Raw genomic sequence first — 22853 nt, forward strand, 5'->3', positions numbered from 1 at the left:
ATGGGCCTGGGGAGTCATCGGGACAAATGACAATGAAAATAAGTGGCAAAATGTCTGTCCTGCTGCTTAAATAAACCACCTCGGGCATAAGTAGCCCTGAGGCCATGCACATTTATGAAACTTAAAAACCTTATTTTAAACATCGGACATTTGTTTATGACATACTTGTATTTTTAGAAGAGTATGTGGAAGCACTATGTCACAGGCTTTGAACTTCTTGTTAGCCCAACAGACTTGGGACCTTAGTAGATCGCTGACTGAATGATCCTGGCTCACCCTGGCACATTCTCGGTGCGAGCTGTCAAAGAATGATCGTCACACCATCACTCCTGTAGGGAGCAGTGACTCTAAGCATGGACAGTACTTATTGTCACAGTAGTGACAATAAAAGAACTGAATGCGTGTAAGACTGGAGTCATCCCTATTGTGTTAAATTAATGTCCGACCATAATACTGAACACTTCTTATTGTTCATCTTATGCCAAAGAGTAACAGGTCAAGGGGCAGCCGCTGGATGTGACATCTACGTAGAGGCATGTTTATCATCTCAGCGATCAATAAAGAGTTGGGAGAATTCAATTTGATTCTTGGTCCTTAAGATACACTGCTGTGAAGCAATCTGGTGACTACAGTAGGAGAAAGTGCAGACGGAACATCCTTGGGACGAAATGGAGAAACAGGGGACCCCACAGAGGGGGCGGCCATGTTTCCGGAGGAATGATCAGCTAGGGGATATTACGCAAGGAAGCCCATTTCGTTCCCATTTTTCACTTCTAACAGGGTTTCCTGAGAGTGGACATGCCTTTTCTCTATGAGTGAGAACAGAAAGCAGGTCAACGGAGGAGAAAGCCAGGTGGCAAGAAACAAATGGAACCAGGAAGAAAGAACAGGACACGGTTCAATGGGTTAATCGGAACGTGCAGACTGTCAAAGCTACAAGCCAAAGGATGCAGAACGAAGCTGTGCCAGGGATGGAGGTGGGGTGGGATGGAAGGGAGACAGGGGTCTTCTAGAGCTCTGCATCAGGACAACAATTCAGCTCCTGGGAGACTGGGGTGGGATGCACTGTAGCTCTCAGGGAAGCATGCCGTGGGTGCTCCTTGGAAGAGGACAGCGTTTCCAGGCCACTCGACTGGCAGCCACAGATCCGGCCTCTGCTCTGACTGTGTGACTGTTAACAACTTGCTACAGTTTAACTGTTTAGTGCTGTGTCGATGATTAAATTGGCTTTGCATCTTAGTTGGTTATTTCTCCATATATTGTTCCTTTGTTTCACATCATCCATCAAAGAATTCCAAGCAAACTTTGGTGAAGGCAGAGTGCCTGGCATGCAATGAGTCTATATCCTTTGGGCAATCGTGCTCGTGTGCAGCTAGAGAAAGAATATCGTCCTTGAAAATCCTGCACCCACAGCCTCTCCTTGGAGACCAGAAGGAGTGGGGAGTGCAAGGAGGCAGTTTCATTCTCATGACAAAATACAATTTTTGAACAGAGGACCGTATTTCTAGGAATGATTTCAGGTGACGTCAAAGGTATTCATACCCACTTCTAAGAAAAAGAAACAGGCCATCCACTCTGAAATGCAAATAAAATCCCAGACGAGGGGACAGTTTTACAAATAGCGTCAGCTATGGAGGGATCACCTTTGTCGGCTTACAAAACCTACAACGTTATTTTGAGATTTACCAGGAAATGGATTCCCATCTCTACCATTCACCAAGTTTGCCTCTTGCAGAAAAAAAAAAAAAAAAAAAAGAGAGACCTCTGTCCTTTTGTCTATATTTACGCACGCACACACACGTTTCTCTCTGGTGATAAAATGATTGTGACACATCAGCATTTGTTCGCATGAAAGCAGCTACAGCGCACATCAGCAAAGTATTTTCATTGTTATTACTGAATAGACTCTGTTGTTTTTTTTTTTTTGAAATCGAGGTAGAGTCAACATACGAGCAACGTATTATTAACATGGAACTTGGGGGAAGTTATGTGAAAAAGCAGATGTCTTACCTGTCTACCCAGAACAAGCAGTGTGATGAAAAATATAAAGAGAGACACTGAGCCCATGGTCTTCAGGTCTTTCCAAATGCCTGGTCTATTAGAGAACAAACAGACAGACAGACAAAAACAATACAAAACAACATACATACGGCACTTAGAATTTGTATATCAACCAACTTGAGAACCTCCACTGCATGTTCTAGTCCAGCCAAACACACACCTTTCAAATACATCTCCAAGCCCAGATTGCAGCAAAACAAAATAATCCCTATTTTGAAAGCTCAGTAAAAGATCCTCCCAAATTAACATAGATGTGTTACTTTCTACCAAACTCTAACAAACATAAAAGAACAGAGGAACGTGCATCGTAGTATTTTCTTTACACTTCTGAGATCCATATGGATAATCTGACATTGGATACTGACTTTTGAAGTTACCACTCTCAGAAAGAGACCGTCTTCTAGAAATTAACAACCGTGGGAGGGAGAAAAAAGAAGCAGGGAACTTCATTCCACCAGCTACCCTCACCTGCAAATTATATAATTGCTCATAACTTCTTTGGTAGGCGCTCGGTCTTATGTTCTCTTTTGTATGGGTTTGTACCACAGATGGCAATTCTTGGTCCACTGCCCCGTTTCTTCTCGGGTCCAGGTAGACGTCAGTCATCAATCCCCGTCCGTGTCCTCACCACAACATTCCAGAAAACCATCACCCCGCATATGGAGTTGGCATGCGTGGTGGGCACGGGATGCCCAGACATTTTACTCAACTGTCACTCTGGGTGTTTCTGCGAGAGTGTTTTTTGGATGGGGTTCACATTTGAAGCAGTGAGCTGAGTGACGCCCTGCGTAATTCGGGTCGGCCTCATCCAATCAGCTGAGGGCTTAACTAGAAGGAAGGGCTGACCTGCCCCTGAGTGAGACAGAATTCTCTCTTGCCCGACTGCCTCTGATCTGAAGCACTGGCTCTTCCTGGCTCTACAGCAGCTTCTGGCCCTCAGGCTCCAACTGGGACATTCGCCATGCAGATTTTGGACTCGCCAGCCTCCATAGCCACGGGAGCCAGTTCCTTATGATAAACCTCTTGCTTGATATACGTATATTACATATATCATATACCAATATCCTACGGGTGCCGTTTCTCTGGAGAACCCTGGCTAATCCAGCAGGGAAGGAGCTACCTCCTGTCATCCCCAGGGAGTCCCGCCTAGCAGACAGATGACCATCTCCCACACGTGATAGGACTTCAAAAGCTGATTATGGATGGAGACATACCACATAAGCAGCATAGGTCATGTTTAATTAAATTAAGTAAGCACCAGGCCATCACCTTCTGCTTGTGGGTTGAGCTTGCTTTAAGACTTTCCCATCTCTCTACAGACGGTTCAAGGAATGAACCCTCTGATGACATGTGAGGAATCCACGTGGTAGCAAAAGAGCTCAGGTGGGCTTTGGAGGAAGACAACCCAGGTCGGACTGGAGTGTCCCTCCCTCCCCTGCCCTGTTGATTTGTGGCACGTAGGACTGACCCCTCCAAACCTCACTCTTACCATCAGCCAGAGCGGGTAACAATACCCATCTTCCAGGCTGTTTTGGTCACTATGCCAACCACTGATGACCTGGCACAGAGCCTGACGCATGGGAGGCACTTCATAAGTGGCACCCATGAGTTTTAGTGAGGGTCGGGGCTAGAGAGGTCGTGAAAAAGATAAGAAAATGGAGGTTGGTGAATTATCATTAACAGAAGGCAAGATCCAAGTGCAAGGGAAACCTCGATTCCTTGCAGACAGGAAGAGGCAGAATAGCCAGTCTCGGGGGTCGAAGGGCTCAGGACCTCAGAGAACTCTCCAGAAAGGCCGGGCTTGCATGAGGGGCTCGTTCCTCCTTGCTGAACCGGCTGGGCTCAAGCAGGTGAGCTCCTCAGCCGTAAGGCGTAAGGCTGTCGCCGGTTTCTCCAGTAAACAGGAAGGCGCCACATCCGTTTCCCCAGAATGGATCCTAAGAAATGAAGTTGCTCCTTCACGAGCCTGTGACAGCTGTGTCTAAAAGCGCAGCTGCAGTGGCTGAGGAGAGCAGATGTTCATCAACAACGTCGGCTGCAATGAATATTAAACCTTATTTTTCTATATTGACTCTAGTGACACCATTTTGCCAGTTAGCAAAAGCGGTACAACGCAGCGAGCGTTCTCAGATGTGCAGGCGGGTTTTAAATGTTCGTGTTGCTTCGCAAACCTTCCATTCTTTTATAATTCTAGGGGTCTCAGGACCCCTACCCCAACCCTGTTTCACGTAAGGTCATGTTGTGAGGTAGAGGAGGTTAGGACTTCACCCCACCCCCGGAACTCCCAAACAAAGAGTCAAACGTTAACTCCCGGGTCAGGACCTTGCTGCAAGTTCATCTATGCGGCCAATCGGAACTCAGGTCCCCTCTTGCATGCCCGGCTAAGAGACCAGATGTCCCAACCATGCAGAGCCAGTTCAGGTCCCTCTCAGGGATGGAAACGGGGAGGTAGGGCCCTCTGTATGCAGTCAGGAGCCTGGCTGGGTTTCCAGTTAATCACACAGAAAATACAGGCAAGCGATCCTACCTGGGACTCCTCACATGAATGCATGTGAACATTGGTTTAGGGGGTAGAAATGCTCTGCTCCACCGTCTCCCAGATCTGGAGCCTTAGTGGGGAAGAGCGATGGGAGGGGTGGGGGCCTCGAGGGAGAAGGACAAGGGGAGACGAGACAAGTGGTTGCTGGATGGGACTGAACGGGCCTCAGAAGTAGCAAGACGCATCAGCATGTAGAACAGACCTGTGGGCACACGAATGCCTTTCTCCCTCCTGACCCTCTCTGCCACCTAAGAAGGATTGCGCGGTGCTTTCATGGATTTCATTTAGGCTCCTCAAAAACGTCTTTTATTCATCCAGCCAAAAAGAATGGCTGATTCCTACAGGAGCCCTTGTCTCCCGTGTGGACCATGCATGGGTGAGTGCCATATGGCTCCTGCAGCTTGAATGAGAAATCTGTCCATCCACAGATGCATTCTTGGGTTACCTTGCTCTTTGTGTGCATGTGGGAGAGGCTGGGAGGAAGGGGAGTATGTAGCACGGAGCGAGCATCCAGAATAGGCAGAATGGAATCCCAGGAGCTAGTCCATTCCATTGTGTTGATCATCACGTTCCATCAGGTTCCTAGAGCTTCTAAAAACAAGGTACTGTAAGCTGGGTGGCTCAAAACAATGGAAGTTGATCATTTCACAGTTCTGGAAGCCAGATGTCTGTCTGCAGTCAAGGTGTTGGCAGGACAGTGCTCCCTCTGAAGCCCATAGGGACATCCTTCCTCGCCTCATTCTGGTGCTCGCCAATCCCTGGTGTTCCTTGGCTCACCACCACATCATTTCAACGTCTGCCTCCACCAACAAATGACGTTCTCTCAATGAGTCTGTGTCTTCACACGGTCATATTAAAAAAAAGATTTTTTTTAATGTTCATTTTTGAGTTAGAGCATGAGTTGGGAAGGGGCAGAGAGAGGGGGAGACACAGAATCCGAAGCAGGATCCAGGCTCCGAGCTGTCAGCATGGAGCCCGACGTGGGACTCAAAGCCACAAACCGCAAGATCATGACATGAGCCAGAGTCAGATGCTTAACCGACTAAGCCATCAAGATGGCCATCTTCTTATAAGGACACCAGTCATGCTGGATTAGGGCCCATCCCACTCCAGTAGGACTTCATTCAACGAAATAATCTGCAACAACCCTACTCCAAGTAAGGTCATGTTGTGAGGTGGCCGAGGTTACGACTTCACCATGTCTTCTTTGAGGGACACAATTCCACCTATAACCATCGTGTTGGTCATTTATGTAAAAATGGCAGCTGGCTGGGTGGGAGGCCTCCTTCTCTCTCTCTGTTCTTTAAGTATTAAGGTTGCAATCCACTTTGGACTTGCCCTTGTCCCGCTGGGCTATCCCAGAGTGATGAGGTAGGGGTCACAGCGCTGACAGAACTGAGAAAGTTTCTAACTCAGGGACAGTTCTAGCAAAAATGTGACAGGATATGGTTCCTTTCACACCTAAAAACTGGACCCTGGAGACTCAGATGCCAAACGAGCCTGGGGCCACACACTAATTTACAGCTGGCCCTCACCCTGAGGCTGTTAATGGAGCAATCATTCCGGCCCTCAAGTTTTCAGAGGACAAAAGAACAAAGAACCCTAAAAATTTGGATGAGGAATTGCCTGGTGGACCAGCTCTAACCTAAAGGCCAACGGTTCAGGTGAGGTACAAAGGACATTCTTCAATCTCGGGAGAGAGAGCAGTCCAGGCACGGAGACTTAACCATGATCTCCCATTTAAAATCTTTATGTTTCCCTAGCGGGAACAGGCCTCTATTATCTTAAGAAGACAAATGCCTAAAGGAACTCAGGATTATAGAGTAGGTCTATTTTAAACTTCCAGGTAGTTCCAGAGCGGCTGCACCAGTTTGCATTCCCACCAACAGTGCCTGAGGGTTCCCCTCTTTCCACATCCTCACCAACACCTGTTGTTTCTTTAAAAAAAAAAAACAAAAAAACCGTGTTTTAAAAATATTTATTTATTTATTTATTTTGAGAGGGAGGGAGAGAGTGCACATACCTACAAGCAGGGGTGAGGAGGCAGACAGAGAGAGGGAGAAAGAATCCCGAGTAGGCTTCATGCTGTCAGCGCAAAGTCTGATGTGGGGCTCGATCTCACGAGCGGTCAGATCGCGACCTGAGCCGAAACCACGGGTCGGTCGTTTAACCCACGGGGCCACCCAGGCGCCCCTGGTGCTGACGTTTTTTTACTCCTGCAGCCAGACTTGCCTTTTGGGTGGACAATTCAGTCCATCTGCACCGAGAGTAATGTTGGTTGGCAAGGACTTACTCATGCCCCCTCACCAAGGGTTCTCTGGCTGTTCGCTACTTCCTCTGCAAATTTCTTCTTCGAGGTTTTCTGTTCCTTGAAGTTGTACACGGCTCTCTTCACACCCGAAAGGGCAGTCCCCTCCTGGAGCGCTTATGAACGGCCCCTCGGACAGAAACAACTTGGGGCTTCCTGAGACTGGCTGTGGTCACGGCTGCTGCACGATCCTTGCCCCCTCCCGTGGCCCAGTTCTCAAGCTGCGAGCCATCTCTCCGCCTGGCCGTGCACCGGGCAGAGTACTGACGGCCTCCTTCGGTTTGCTCTGACAAACCTTGCTCAGGTTCGAGTCTGTCGTCTGTCTCTCCCTGGTCCTCAGATCCGCACCGGCTTTCTGCCCAAGTTGGCAGTCTCCTCCACCACTGGGAGCGCGGGCGGGGAGCCGGCTGCGGGGTCGGGGTGCGAGGGCGGCGCGTGGAGCCCAGTGGGGAGCCCGTGGGCCCGCTGCGGGGGGTCCACAGGCGAGGTGTTCCCAGTGTCCCCCCGGTGGGCTTCCCGACGGATGCCTCGATGCAGCTAGTGGGATCTGCATCTCCGTCGGGCCCGTCGAGAGTCCCTGTCTGTCCCCCGCCCGGCCGCTCACCGTCCCTGTCACGCAGCTCAGGACTCAGCACCGTGCACGGGGCCAGGAAGGAGCCTCCCTGGCAGCATCTGGCACGGTGGCAGCAGTGGGGGCTTGCTCGCATGGGCCTCGGCTGTGCCACCCTGGGGGAGGCGGGGAGTAGAGTCAGGCCGGTCCTCTTAGCTACTTCAGTGCATTCAGACTTGCAAGGTTTTCCCAGAAGCGTGCTGGGACTTCTGCTCTGGAAACCGGACTCGCACAAAGGCTCCGTCATCTGTGGGTGACTGGCCGAGTGTTCTCCAGAGGCTCCCGGACCACGTCCCAGAGGGGTTTGAGCTGGTTCACGGCCACGGCGGCGTGAACGCCTGGGGTCCGTACGCCTATCATCTGACGCGTGGGGGCATGAGATGCCTCTCGGACCCTTTGGCATATGCTGCTGAATCCCTCAGCTCCCACAAGGGCACTTTGTCCCTGCACAGATGCCAAATCACTGTTACAGAGGTTGGGGGAGGGGCCAACACGAGAGACACGTTGTTCTGCCGTGATGCTGGAGTCATCTGTCTCCTGCGCTTGGGAATCCTCATAGTTCTCAAACGCCTTCCCGACGTGAGTCAACGCTGGGCCCCAACACAAGCCGGCCGACACGCTCTCTCCTTTTCTAGGCGTGCGGCATGAACTCAACCCCGACAGACGAGTCTCCCGCGAGCCTTCCCGTGAGACACGATCTTCTCAGAGAGACTCTGTGATCTTCTTGACGGTAGAAACTGTACTTTCTTCGTCTCCGTGCGCTCAGGCTCCAGCAGTGAGGCCCGGCATACAGCGGGTGTTCAATAGAAGTGTGTTTTAAAAACACCTGAGTGAGGGGACACATAATCGTGCTGGTTTGAAACCCCAGGGGCCTCCTTTCTAGACACTCTTTCCTCTCCTGGCTGGACACGGATCCCCTGGAACCCGCAGCAGTCCTCCAGGGCGGGTGGCCCAATGTCACCCAAGGACAGAGGGCCCCGAGCCTATGCTTTCTCAGAGCATCTTTTTTTAAGGTTATTTATTTATTTTGACAGAGACAACGTGCAAGGAGGGGAGGGGCAGAGACAGAGAGGAAGAGTGAGAATCCCAAGCAGGCTCCACGCTGTCGGAACAGAGCCCAACACAGGACTCCATCCCACGGACCGAGAGATCGTGACCTGAGTCGAAATCAAGAGTCGGTCGCTCAACTGGCTGAGCCACCCAGGCACCCCGGCCTTTTTTTTTTTTTTTTTTTTTTTAAGTTTTTCTCATTGTATTATTCATAAATGCCAAGCAAGACATTCTGGGGCTGGAAGAGCCTACCACACTAAGGCACAAGCTCTCGCCAGGAAATGAGCCCAGGGGACAGCTGCGGGTCAGGAGAGAGGACAAAGGCGGGGCTGAGAGCGGCGCTGGCCCTCTGCTATGGATGTGATAATGCACTTGACGAATGTGGTCGTGGTTTCGTCCCGTAAAGGTGATTGTAGGCGGGAGGTGACTGGCCGATCAGTGCAGTGAGACGCAGGGCTGTGTGTGGCCTTAGCATCAGAGGCTGACGGAGTGATGATTAAGATGCATTCTGCACAGTGTCTGGGCACAGGCTCCGGGAAATCTCCTCCCCGCCCCCCACTCCAAAATCAAACAGAACAGCCTAAAAATCAAGTACTCTCTCTCCTGCAGGTGGATCCACCTCCCAGGGCATTTTCTTTTCTAGATTAAATAACACAGTAGCTCACTGGTGGTTGCTTTATCTAGAAGAAAGAAGAGAAAGTTTGGTGGAATTGAGTAGCCCTCAGACGACTTGCTTTTACGTCGGGCAGCTCGGAGGACCCACCACCAGCTTCTCTGACCCCCCCACCCACTGCGGGGGGGTGGGGGGGGGCGGTCCCAGCCACACAGAAACGTGTGTTTCTTACTTTCTGGAGATACAGAGAGGGGAAACTGGGCAGGGGACGAGAAACTGAGATGTTAACTTCGAAAGTAATTTCAAAACTTTTCAACATTACCTTGGATATGTGATGGGTTAGAATGTAAATCTGGAATACATTTTTAATTTAAAAGAGGAGACCTGAGAGGAATTTCAGGTGCTTGGGGACACCCCCAGACCCTCGACCACAGGGTGGACGTGCGGTGCCGTCCTGCCTTTCTGCTGATCGTGATTAATGCTGCAGTGAGCTCACCCTCGGCTGATCCCACGTTGGGACACTGTCAAAATGTGTCGCGTCATCTCGAATTCTGTGTCTTGAATGAGACACAGGAAGGTGCTTAACGCATAGCTCCCGGTGACATGTGTCTGAGCATCTCCATCACCACGCTTGACGCAGAACTTTAAGGAAGTTAAAATTATGCAGACATTTCTACCAACAACAATCCAGAGCTTGCGGACGAGGCTGGACACTGGGCATCGCTGCTTACTTACACGCCTTATGTATACGCTGTCCACAAAGGATTTGTCGTATTCGGCTAAGCGCCCAAACAGAGCTGGTTCCTTGTTATCCACCCCACCACGCACCATCCTGTTCAAGCTCCCCACCCCCGCATTTTCAGAATTAAACACACGTCTCCTATATTCAGGTGGATTAGCATAATGGCCGGGTCCATAGGAAACGATAACACTCATCCCTTGAGACTTCTCAGTTCTGCAAGAAAAAAACTCCCAGGAAAAATCTGACAGTGTCTTGCGGACTCTGTGGCAAGACCTTGACAAGGGAAGGGAAAGTGTCTTCGCAACAAGAACATCTTGCAGCAGCATCAACGCTCATCAGCATCACCGTCACTGCCAAGAGCACTTGGTGTCCTCCGTGGTGCCGGCCGAGGGCTCTGGGAGACAGCGTCACGGGTAGGAACCGGAATGGCCACTGACTGGTTCAGCAAAACATCCTGTACTCACGGAAAAACGGGGGATGTCGTAAAAGCCAGAGAATTAGGAAACGGCTTCTCCTGGACCTTCTGAATACCAGAAACACCCGGGCTTCTTCCACCATGACGTGACTTCCCAGAATCGCATAAGAGCAGGTAATGGTAAGTATTGGGGCATCGCTGGCCTCTGTTTAATGAACTTTCAGTGGCACACTCAAAGTAGTCTCATTTCTTCTGCTTTAGAGTAGGCTTTCCACACTTGCGAATCTGTCGGAATATCTTTGATGTCACTTTCTGAATTATTCGTTGAGCTGGAGTTTTTCTGGTGCATACTTCTCCTGTTTTCTTCGCTAACCCTGTTGTAAAAACGTCCCTGTTGGCTTGTAACATCCTTTTGGCTTGTCCATTATCAGTGTCAAATTTGGTTCCGAAAAGGCCCCCGAAACATGGGTGACGGTGAACTCACATATAGGACGACAATACAGTCCAAATGTGTATTCAGAAAATGGCCTAACACTGCCTTATAAACAGAGGTGCCCTCTCCAAACTTGCCCTTGAAACGTAAGAGTACAAACAAAAACCGATCCTGTTCCTGAAAAGACACATCTTCCATGAGCCTCTGTCTTCAGGGAAGCAGGTGAGGTGAGGCTTTTCATTACAGCCAGTATTTGGGCCTTTCTAGTTATTAAGGAGTCTACCTGTTGTTATTCATTTATCTAACAGATATTTTTTAGCACCTACTTACTAGAGGGCAGGCACAGTTACAGGCACTGTGGTTATCAGAGTGGTACTCGGTTCAGACCTGCTCCTTCCTCGATTCTAGAGTGTCTGTTACCTTAAGGAAAAGAGGACAGCAGATGACAGAGCCCCATCTGCTTCCTCTAGGGGAGATATTCCCCAGCTTTGCAAGGTGACAGGGCCGCTCGGTCTGCAGGAACACCCACGGTGAAAGCCACAAGTCTGGGGTAGGTCTGCTAGGAGTGCTCGGTGTTGACAAGGGGTCCAGTCCAGGGGCCAAAGTGGGCCCCAAGGGCACTGACTATCACAGCAGAGCACACATTCCAGAAAGAAGACCAGGGCAAGGACCAGGAAACCAAGAGTGAAAAGGGAGACCAAGGATGCAAAGACCAGAAACAAGTCAGAAAAGGGACGGGGCCAAGCACATCTTCAGTGGCACGGATGAGCTCCGTCAGGACTGGGAGTGCGGTGTGGCACTCCTGGGAACCAGCTCCCTCCTTGAAGGGAGCCACTGGCTTTGGGATTTAGGTATGTTCCATCTCCAGGTCCCGCCCCAGATCAGGGGGCTTTTGTTTTTCTGAGGATCCCAGTGTCTTAACAGAAAGGAGGTGTACCAGCGTCTACACCATTGAGGCGAAGGATGAGGAAACCTGGGTCAGGTGTTTGATGGGGAAACCTCTTGAATTCTCTCGAACAAAGAACACATAGGCTTTGGTGGGTTTTGGCTCCAGGAGGGGTTTAGGGTTCTCTCCAACACACACTGAGGCTGAAGAAATCAGGAGGGAAATGGAGAGAGTCTTGGTCTTAGGAGTCTCTCATTTGTTTGTTTGTTTTAATATGTTTAAAAAAGTTTTTAATGTTTATTTATTTTTGAGGAAGAGAGAGAGCCTGACGGGGGGCTCGATCTCAGGAATCAGATGCTTAACTGACCGAGGCATCTGGGGGCCCCTCATTTGGGATTAGTTTTAAACCGATATTGAGAAAATTTGTTGATTTCAAGGTATTCTGCTATCCTGCCAGGAACAGTCACCTTTTGGTGGAGGAATGCTTGGGGGGTGCTGGGGCAGCTCGTGCAGGACGCGGGTCTGGACAGGCCAGAACTGTATGGGCAGGAGGAGGACGGGGAGGCAGGTGCATCCCTCCTCCGGGCAGGACGCTGTCTTCCTTCGGAGTGGAGGCAGGTTCTGGAGGCTTCTCAGGGCAGCCCTCTCTGATTGTAAGGTTCTTACGAAGACACGACCAGGAGAATACACACAAAAGATCTTGAATGAAATGAAAGGGCTCGGGAAGTAAAAACTTTTCTTCAACCAAGTAACTCCTCTAGTGCTGCTGGGTTCTGACCGGAGATTGTGTGTCTGTCAGGTCCCCAGGAGTGATTCTCTCTCCATCAGAAAGCCGCTGTTCTAATTGCTTCTTTGTCTTCAGATGTGTCGCATATTCAGGAGCCTCAAACTTAATAAAGGGAAATTCAGGGACATTGTCTGCTGCGCATAGAAATCGGTAACGCCACATTTACATAGGGATTTGCGGCAGGCTCCCTGGATGTGGCAGAGAAATATTTAAGCATGTTTGCTTGGTGACTCTGAGAACTTATTGGAAAATTAACTTCTGATTTCATTCTCCTCCTTGCTAAGGAATCATAAACCTTCCTTAATACCATTATGCATTTTTGCAACTCGACTACTCTTCAGCTTGATTACAGATTATTAAAGCTTCATGGTGTGGAAGACGATGGAAATTAAATTACGTGAAGAGAATGCACTGCCACTGTGTTTCTGCAAGTTCTTACTGGCAAGAAACGTGCACGCAGCGGGGGGCCCACTGTCCTTGACACTGAACCTCTGATGGAGAAGTAAGTGGCCATATGCGGTCAACACAAGCCATCTTTCTGGAGCCACACATCTAGGAAAATATTTAAGGCATTTATTTTATATTAAAAGAAATATATAGATATTTTACGGAGGATTATGCAACATGCCTACAGAAAAAAACCGGAAGCCTGGCGGGTCCAGAAATAAACCCAACACTTGATGTAAAAGGTTTTGCTATCAAGATGTGTGATGGAGAGCATCATAATGATTCCATTTTTTTTTTCAAGCAGGGAACAGGTATTCTAAGCTTATGGAAGTAATTTGATGGTAGGAGACCTTTCATAAACCCAAAGAGGGGCTTGAGGACCATTTTCTTTTTTTTTTTTTCTTTTTTTTTTTTGAGGACCATTTTCTGAACTCGGGACCCGATGCTTTCACATCATATCGTCTGATCGTATCCGGGACTGGCTTATATCACAGGTCTACCTCTTCCTGCAAATCAATCTCTTCATAGAACAGAGAATCGACAGCTGCCAGTACCTCCTTCCACACCAGGGCATTTTAGGGAATCTCCCGTAAGATGTAGTCTATAACTTGTGAATGTATCCACTTACTTTTCCGGTGTATGTGGATTCCTCTGTTTTGAACTGGGGTCCACTCTGCCCCGCAGGGCACATTTGGCAACGTCCGGAGACATTTTTTGTGGTCATGACTCGGGGCGGGTGGCTGTGAGTGGCATCTGGTGGGTAGGGGCCAGGGATGCCGTGACATACCCTATAATGCCGAGGGCAGTCCTCCCACCGCCCGACACAACAGAAACTTACTCGCTCCGAAGTTTTATAATGCTGAGGAAGAGAAACCCTAGGTTATTGTTATCAATACAGTACAGATTGGGGCAGTAATCACCTCCCTAAACCTCCTAAGGGTACATGATGATACATATTGTATATAATCTATAGTGAAGACACACATCAATTTTCTGCACCGCACTTTCAAAGAAAAGCCCACACAGTGATTATCAATGGCAAGGATACCGCTAGTCTGTGTCTGCTCAACACACACTCACGTCATCAACATCCCGTGAAACCACCGCGGAGAAGGAAGAGGGCGCAGGTTACCTCTCAAATAAGACCTGGCTGTAGTCGTCCAGGACGTGGGCGTGAGTGTGGAGAAGGATGGTGTTGTAGCCTACCAACGCCGCCATCATGATCAGCATTTTCAACTCGTAATTCACCCGCAGGAAAACCGAGCAGGAAATCAGTCCCAGAATGCAGCTGTAGATAAAGTACTGGAACAGGGAAATATATCAGATGAACGTTTAGGATCTCTTCTGCGAAATGCTGGAATAGGAATTCACACTGGGGGTCACCACCAACCCCCAAACTCACGCACGCAACTTCCGAACTGGCTGTGAAAAACAGATGCCCTTTTCTGTTTTCTGACCCCGGGGTACACACCCGAAAATGTGTGCTTTAGAAAAGAATTACTCATTCCGTGGCTTGCTGACCCAGTGAAGCATGCCCAATGAGAACAATCGTGGATATTGCCAATAGAAATAATTCTTAACGATCTACACTGAAGGCAGGTCATGACTCGCAAATGTCATTTGCTTCTCGAAGATGAAAACAAGTGACTCTGTACACAGGTATCGATTTTAAAAGCTATAGTACCTAGAATCTCTTTTGGCCTTTCAATTCTTAATTTATGAAGATATAAATCATTACCAGGAGTTCTGTTAAAAGCATAAGAAAGCCTCGGCATTTTATTAAAGGAGAAAGTGCAGGTCCAAAGCAGAGAGGATTTGACAAACTAAAAGCTTTGGCCGGGGTGAGTCACAGAGTCCCTGGAAGTGGGCAGGGAACACGAGGGAATGGGGAGAGCTAGGCGTGTGGGAAAAAAAGCCAGCACGTTGCATCCCCTGTCGTCCCCAGGAAACAGTGACACGTGTGCCCTGCCGTGGTGCTCCCTCGCCATTTGCCCTACGGGACATCATCGAGATGCGACAGCCCCAGCCAATCTTGCTTTGCTCACTCATTAGCGGGGTCACCAGTGACCCAACCTGGTTGTGGAGCATTTCTCCATCTATAAAATGAGGGCAAGAATGCCCTCTGTCTTTTTTTTTTTTTTGGATGTTTATTTATTTTGAGAGAGAGAGCAGAAGCGGGCGAGAGGCAGAGAGAGGGAGAGAGAGAATCCCAAGCAGGCTCCACAGTCAGCGCAGAGCCTGATGTGGGCTAGATCCCACGAACCGTGAGATCACGACCAGAGCCGAAACCAAGAGTCAGACACCTAACCGACTGAGCCGCCCAGGTGCCCCTAATGTCCTCCTTTTAAGTCACTGAAAAGAACAAGCCAAGCTTGCGGCCCAGAGCCCTGCCAGGTAGGAGGGATGTGGTAAGTGGACACGGTTGCCAGGCCCATGGGGCCTCTACCTGTGACACTGGCGTGTCTTCAGGAACCAGGGTTGGCTGCTACCGGCATTTCTGGAGCAGAAGCAGCACTCCGTAAAGTCTCATGGTATAATGAAGCATAGATCCGACCGATGTTTGACAGACCTTGTCTTTAAAAACTAGCCCGGTCTGTCATTTCCATTATATGGAATAAGCCACGGAAGGCCAGCGATATTAGCTCATCCATCCTGCTCTTGGGGAAGAGAGGTCGAGAAGCCAGCCGCCCTGGTCACACAAAGCACTTCCTTCTCTGCGAGAGGGAGGTTTGGGAGCGAGGCGGCCACACAAGGGCTAATAGAGATCCGTACTCACGAGGACTCAGACCTGGCATTTCAGCCTCCCAAGGAAGACCAGCCACCGCCCTGGATCACACAGCCACTGGGTCACCCTTTAGGAGGTGAAACTTTCCCGAGCAAGGCGGCCTTACAGGTGGCAGCATTTTACGGGACACAGAGCGCTGTAAGCAGAATTTCTATGGCCAGATTACCTCCCCGAGGGGGGGTTCCCCACTAGGCTGACCCCACTCTCCCCGCAGCAGAGAATGGGGGGAGGAACCGAGGAAAGAAAGGTGTCCTGATAGGACTGTTTGGGCTGGCCGAGTGGAAACACAGAATCGAGGCAGGGAGACCTGGCTCAGTTTCCCCCAAAACAGGAGGTAGGGGAGGGGCGTGTGCTCCTAAACCAGCCCTGAGTTACATGGAGTTCTGCCACCATTCCCTTAGCCTGGTGACTAAGTCCCCAGCTCAGAGGGCAGGTGTGAGGGCTCAGGGCCAGGAGGCGCCTCAGGCCTGGGGACAGACACAGAACCCAGAGCAGGCAGCTCAGCAAATTCCCCAGGGAGGGCTGCTCGGGGACCGTGTACAGGGGCTTCACGGGGAGCCTCATCCCACCGAATCTGAGAAGATAACAGGCTTGTGTGTCTCATGTCTCCTTGCGTTAGTTCATTTTTCTGCTATTTCACTGTTCATTTTGAAAGTTACCCTCCATGATGGGTTGGCAGTTTAAAAAAAACTAAACAAGTGAAAGCAGGGGCCTTCCCCACAAAGTCTGAGAGGCCCTGGTTTACAACCCAGTGGTCTTTCAGTCAGTAGTGGAGAGTAGTCTAGAACCGCTCCTCGAAGGTCATGACATTGCCTTGGGGGCCGGCTGTGGGGGAAGCTCTCAGTTCCAGACACGATGCTGCTAGTGAAATGATGCGGGAGACCTCAGGATGAACGTCGTCAACAAATGCGTCACCGTGAGTATCAGTGTGTGCACGTGCACCTCGTGGGGGGACACAGGGTCACACAGGATTTCTGTAGCACCCCTCCTTTGAAGTAAGTGCCAACACCTATACAAATACAGCCTATGGATTCACTTATTTTATTTTATTTTATTTTATTTTATTTTATTTTATTTTATGTTTTATTTATTTTCGAGACAGAGAGAGAAGGGGGGGCGCCAACTGAGGAGAGGGCCGGAGAGAGGGAAACACAGAATCCGAGGCAGGATCCAGGCTCCGAGCCGTCGGCACAGAGCCCGACGCGGGGCTCGAACCCACGCACTGTGAGCTCATGACCTGAGCCAAGTCGGATGCTCAATGGACTGAGCCACCCAGGTGCCCCTAGTTTCACATTTTAAAATTCGTGCTTAGGCTTTTAAAAAGTTCTCCTATTTCAGGAGTATCTACTGAAAAACGTATGTTAATGGCAAGCGGCATTTAGTCATTTACTATTTACTTTCTCGACCGCCTGGAGGTCACGCACAATGTGGTCTGGGAGTTAATTAAAGGTAGGCAGGCAGCCTGCAGACAGCGGCAGGGGGGCGTGTGAACGAGGGGGATAACCTGAGAGGGCCAGGCCAGGCGTTCTGGAGATCGGCTGTCTCCACCACACAAGGAAGCCGCCAGGGAGAACACCGACTGGGCAAGAGTCCTGGCGGTAGGCTCCCGAACGGACTTCCATTAGGATGTAATTACTACTGACCTGATTTCCGCATAGTTTCGATGTAGTTGATATGTTATTAGTTAATGTGTATATTATTTATTCATATTGAAAATCATTACTATTACTTTAATTACTAAATATCATTTGTTAATATCCATTAAGATTAGGTGAACAGAGTTAAAATTAGTTAATATGGTTATTAACATGTTTGATATAGCTAACTGATGAAATCAATTTGCATTTTTTTTTTCAATTTGCATTTTTGCGCCAAGGGAACAGCAGCTGTTATCTTGGATAATTCACTTAGGTCTCTTTGGCCTCAGTTTCCTCACACGGAAAATGAGAATTCCAGTAATAGCAAACTCACAGGGAAGCTTTTCAGATATAATGATATAAATACAGATATAGTATGAACTGCCTCCATGGCAAAAATCCTTTGTGGTAGATTTTGTTGGATATTTTAAAATGACTTCTTTTCCCCCCTACTACAGGAATAATACATCTGGTGTTAAAACTTAGGGAATATACAAAGGACTCGTATAAAACTAAGGGTCTCCTATAATCTCCAACCACGAACTTGAGCCACTATTAATTATTTTGGGTATATTTTTCCATCCTGTTTTTGTGGGAGGTGTGCTACTTATCCCTGATATTTTAATACTACTCAATACTGATACTGACATTTTAAAAAATTGGGGAATATTTGGGATGTTTTTAAGTGACACTTTTCAATTAATAATTTATTGTGAATACATATTTCTATGTCATTAAATATTTTGCTACAATATCTTTGTCATGGCTGGATGTAACTAAATAGCAGAATTTATTTATTTATTTATTTATTTATTTATTTATTTATCTATTTATTTATTTAATGTTTATTTATTTATTTTTTTGAGAGACAGAGAGAGAGTGTGAGCAGGGGAGGGGCTGAGAGAGAGAGAGAGAGAGAGAGAGAGAGAGAGAGAGACACAGAATCTGAAGCGGCTCTAGGCTCTGAGCCGTCAGCACAGATCCTGACATGAGGCTCGAACTCACAAGCCGTGAGATCATGACCCGAGCCGAAGTCGGAAGCTCAACCTACTGAGCCACCCAGGCGCCCCAGAATAGCAGAATTTATTTAAACCATTAAGTTTATTCTAACTCGTAGGTTGTTTACTTTCTTTGTTCTTGGAGTTACATAAACACTTTGATGAACACCTTTGTTGCTTACTGTTGATGCCTGTAAGATTAATTTCTTTTTTTTTTATTAAATTTTTTTAATGCTTATTTTATTTTTGAGACAGAGAGAGACAGAGCATGAGCAGGGAGACACAGAATCTGAAGCAGGCTCCAGGCTCCGAGCTGTCAACACAGAGCCCGATGTGGGACTCGACCCCACGAACTGTGAGATCGTGACCTGAGCTGATGACTTTTACAGATTACGGTCAAGAAGTGTTACATCTTCTTGATGTAACAAGAAGCCGTGAATGTGGACAGTTGTGAACGTGGACATGAATGTGGACAGTCTTGCCCACTGCCTCGTCGAGCTCAGATATCATGGACGATGGGGTTTGAGAGGAATCACGTGGAAGTTGCGCATGGCTCTCCGATGCTCCCTTCCGTCTATGAAGGGGAAGCCAGGATGTTCTCAGGCCCTCTAGGACTCTTAAGAACTCTAACACTGCACTTTCTGTGCAGTGTTTGAGCACATGGGGGATCCTTGGCAGAGCTCATCATAATCTCTCTTTCTGATGACTTATTACTGGAACAACAGTGGCTTGTTGACAAAATTCTACCTACATGTCAAAGAGTCTATTGCGTATTTTTTCGTTTTTTGTTTTTTAATTTTTTCGAATCTTCTAAGGCTGAGTAAATGTTACTCTCCCCCATTTTGGGTTTCTAACGGTTTATGCTTCTTTTGAAAATAAGTCATACCGACTTACCTAATGAGACTCCGAATGATGACCTTACTGCTTTTAGTGACAAACAGTGGGTTGTTGCATCCACAAATACCGGGTGGAGAGATTTAAAAAAAAAAAAAAAAAAAGCTTTGCCAGCTATCCTTTGTTTTTATGCAAATGGACGTTCATTGCAAATGGCTGAAGTGCCCTGTGAATGCTGCCTGGGATGCTCTGTCCCTCTGCCAGTGGCCTGGTACCTCTGTGTATGCCAGTGCCGTTCTTTCAAGGAGGGAGGGCCAGACCGCAGTTCACGTAAATCTTTCTCTACAGAAGGCGGCTTCAAATTGCCCACAGCGAGATCACAGCCAATAAACCCTTGCCATGCCTCCTGTCTCTCACTTTTCATGTAACTAAAACAGAAAAGATGTTGTCTAGCACTCACGGGAGCTTATGATAATGCTTAAAATGAGAACCAGGGCCCCTTGGACGAGGGACAGATTTATGGCAGGCTTTCTTCCCATGCCCATGGGGACATTATTAGGGACCTTGGTCAGCTTGCCTCAGAAACCCTCTCAAAAACACCACCAGACACCCCAATTCTGTACAGAGAGCTGGAAGCTTCCCAGGCACTGAAGACAGGAAATGGGAAAAAGGATCCAAGCCAAATATCAAGGGAACAAATCAGCAAACGAAGAATGAGGAAAGGAATCTGCTTTATTACCACAGCTAATGGAGTCTAAAAAACTGGCCAAGAATCTTTAAAGTATACACACTAAATCACCAATTTCAGTCTCCAAAATAGTTCCTTTAGCACTCTCGAGATGTGACTCTACGGGGCAGAAACCAGGTGGGAATAATCTACTTTAGATGATTACACAAGAGAGGAGACTATCAAAACTTCTTTTGCATTAATGATTTATGAAACGAAGTTACTAAATAGTAAATAAACGACTTAACCCTTTCCACCGAAAAGACCGACGTATTGGCCGGTCTTGAAATTTGAATCTGGGCCCTTCTCTGGAGGATGGTTAAAATGAGTCAGTCGGCAAGGATTATTTGAGGATATAACCAGTGGGCAACGTCTACAGCCAAGGGAGAGGCAGAAATACGAGAGGCAGTCCCCATCATCAGCAAGGAAGCCAACACTGTTCCACCGGGACTACTGGCAAGACCCATCAGCAATGAACCCAGAACTTCAGTGACATACAACGCAACGTCAAACGCTGGGATACGTGCTATCGAATGTAGCACTAAGAGAATAAAAGCAGAGACATCCGCGAGAGCACCAAAAGGACACTGTAAGTTTGCCCGTAAGTGTGTCTAATCGGCGTCGGTCAGCCTGGCTGGCAGATTTTGGCTGGTCGGGACTTGACTCAAGTATCGACACCAAGGAGGAGAAGTGAAATCTACAGCCGATCAGAAAGTGGAGGCCATCACGTTAAATGGGCTCACAGCTTAGAGCAAGACAACAAGAGCAGTAATAATGAGTGAAATGCTCTTACCGGGAGGAAAAACAAATTCTGTGCACGCAGAATCACTGCCTGATTGTTTAAGGCAGAAAGACTTGTGTTTGATGTGTTGGCAGTCGGAGGAATGGCTTCCTCTGGGTCGCTCAGGAAAAACTGCAAAGAAAATGTTTTTTTCAGTGAATTAGTGCACCAGAGATTAAAGGGATAGCGGGGGAGGGGGGGTGCTGCATTATTAACGACTTCATTCCTTTTGCACCATAAGCAGGATTACGTGGGCAATCTGGCGTCTGTCTTTCAAATGCGAATAGCTCCATCTTCTCCTGTTTGAAGCTTTGAGAATTTCTATGATATAAGTAAATAACTATTTATTGTTGCGCTCCACACTTGTCGTGGATTCCAGAACTATAAGACGATATTAACGAAAACAGAAACACTTCTGTTTGATGTTAAATTAGAAATGTACAAAGCTCAGGGCAGAGGGCTTGGTCGGAATCACATCTGAGGGTGACATCACCTCACACACAGACACTCAACTGTCTACCGAGAAAGCAGAACCTTCAGGTTTTTTTTTTTCAGTGTCTTCACCATCTTGCTTCAAACATGAACTGGGTCAATGGAGTTTTTGACTTTAAGAAATTAATTGTGTGGGCAAAATGCACTCTTTGGCATCACCATTTGTATATATTATTTGTGAGCGCTTGGCAGTTCAGGATCACGAGGCGTAGCGTGCTGAGAGGGTGAATGCTCTGAGTAAGGACTGCTGGAAAGGGGTCCTCACTCTGGAAAAAATAAGTAATCCTGAGAAAACTAGCTCTTAAGCCATGGTCCCCTGTATCGGCACCCAGAAGGAAAGTGTCAACCAGTTGGCGAGACAGAAGAAATTCAGTCTCTGTCTCTCTCGTTCTCTCATTTTTTCCCTGGTTTTTCTCTGTTTCTCTTTCTCTGCGTTTGTTTTTCTTTTTTTCTCTCTTTCCCGGAGAAGCTGCAGCACGTTATTTTTTAACGTTATTTTTTAACATTTATTTATTTTTGAGACAGGGAGAGACAGAGAAAGTGTGAGTAGGGGAGGGGCAGAGAGAGAGGGAGACACAGAATCGGAAGCAGGCTCCGTGCCAACAGCAAAGAGCCCAACGTGGGGCTCAAACTCACACACCACGAGATCATGACCTGAGCAGAAGTCGGATGCTTAACCGACTGAGCCACCCGGGCGCCCCTGAAGCACACATTACCGAGGTGGCCACAGACCAGCCACTTTTCCGTGCCATGGCTGAGGGCCAGGGAAGTGGGCAGTTGAAGGTGAACCAGAGGATCACTCCGGCCAGGTACCCTTCCCTGAAAGAAAGGCATCTCATCCAAAACCTGGACTGTGTTCTGCATGGGGCTAGCGATACGTATTCAAGGGCTAAATGTCCATTGGCTGATGGGCGGATAAAGAAAAGGCGGACACACACACACACACACACACACACACACACACACACACACTGAAATATCACTCAGCGATCAGAAAGAAATTTTGCCATTTGCAACAACGTGGATGGAACCAGAAGGTATTAGGCTAAGTGAAATAAGTCAGAGAAAGACAAATGCATGATTTCACTTACGTGTGGAACTTAAGAAACACAACAGACGAACACAGAGGAAGGGAAAGAAAAATGAAATAAGACATAGAGAGAGGGAGGCAAACTGTAAGACATACTTAAATACAGAGAACAAACTGAGGGTTGCTGGAGGGGCGGTGGGTGGGGGGGATGGGCAAGATGGGTGACCGGCATTAAGGAGGGCACTTGTTGTGACTGATGAGCACTGGGTGTCATATCCAAGTGACAAATCACTAAATTCTACTCCTGAAGCCAAGACTACACTGTATGTTTGCCAACTTGAGTTTAAATAAAAATTACAAAAAAAATAAAAGTAAAACCCTCCTGCATAGCTTCTATAGTTGCTTTTGTTTGCCATGTTTTAAAATTTTTTCTTTCAATGTTTACTTTTGAGAGACACAGAGAGACAGAGCATGAGCGGGGGAGGGGCAGAGAGAGAGGGAGACAGAATCTGAAGCAGGCTCTGGGCTCCGAGCTGTCAGCCCAGAGCACCATGCGGGGCTCGAGCTTACAAACTACTTGAGCAGAAGTCAGACGCTTAACTGACTAAACCCCCCAGGCAGCCCCGTATAATTGCTTTTGTTTCCTCCTATCAATTTATTTGCTTTGATGGCAGCTGT

The 22853-nt window shown here is 48.1% G+C and overlaps 1 protein-coding gene across 9 annotated transcripts in view; it reads right to left on the minus strand.

Moving 5' to 3' along the window:
* ADCY2 (adenylate cyclase 2) overlaps positions 1-22853 on the minus strand; it is a 413092-nt gene that overhangs the window by 37322 nt on the left and 352917 nt on the right. For 8 of the 9 annotated variants that reach the window (XM_045038986.1, XM_023239655.2, XM_023239661.2 and 5 more), the window contains 3 exons: positions 20666-20785; positions 14024-14193; positions 2011-2095 (listed from right to left, as the gene is read on the minus strand). In XM_045038986.1, coding sequence (XP_044894921.1) covers positions 2011-2095; positions 14024-14193; positions 20666-20785 — 375 coding nt within the window. The remainder of the gene's footprint in view (positions 1-2010; positions 2096-14023; positions 14194-20665; positions 20786-22853) is intronic. The other variant, XM_023239653.2, reaches the window with a different exon arrangement.

This window comes from Felis catus, chromosome A1 (genome assembly GCF_018350175.1).
Source record: "Felis catus isolate Fca126 chromosome A1, F.catus_Fca126_mat1.0, whole genome shotgun sequence".
Lineage (NCBI taxonomy): Eukaryota > Metazoa > Chordata > Mammalia > Carnivora > Felidae > Felis > Felis catus.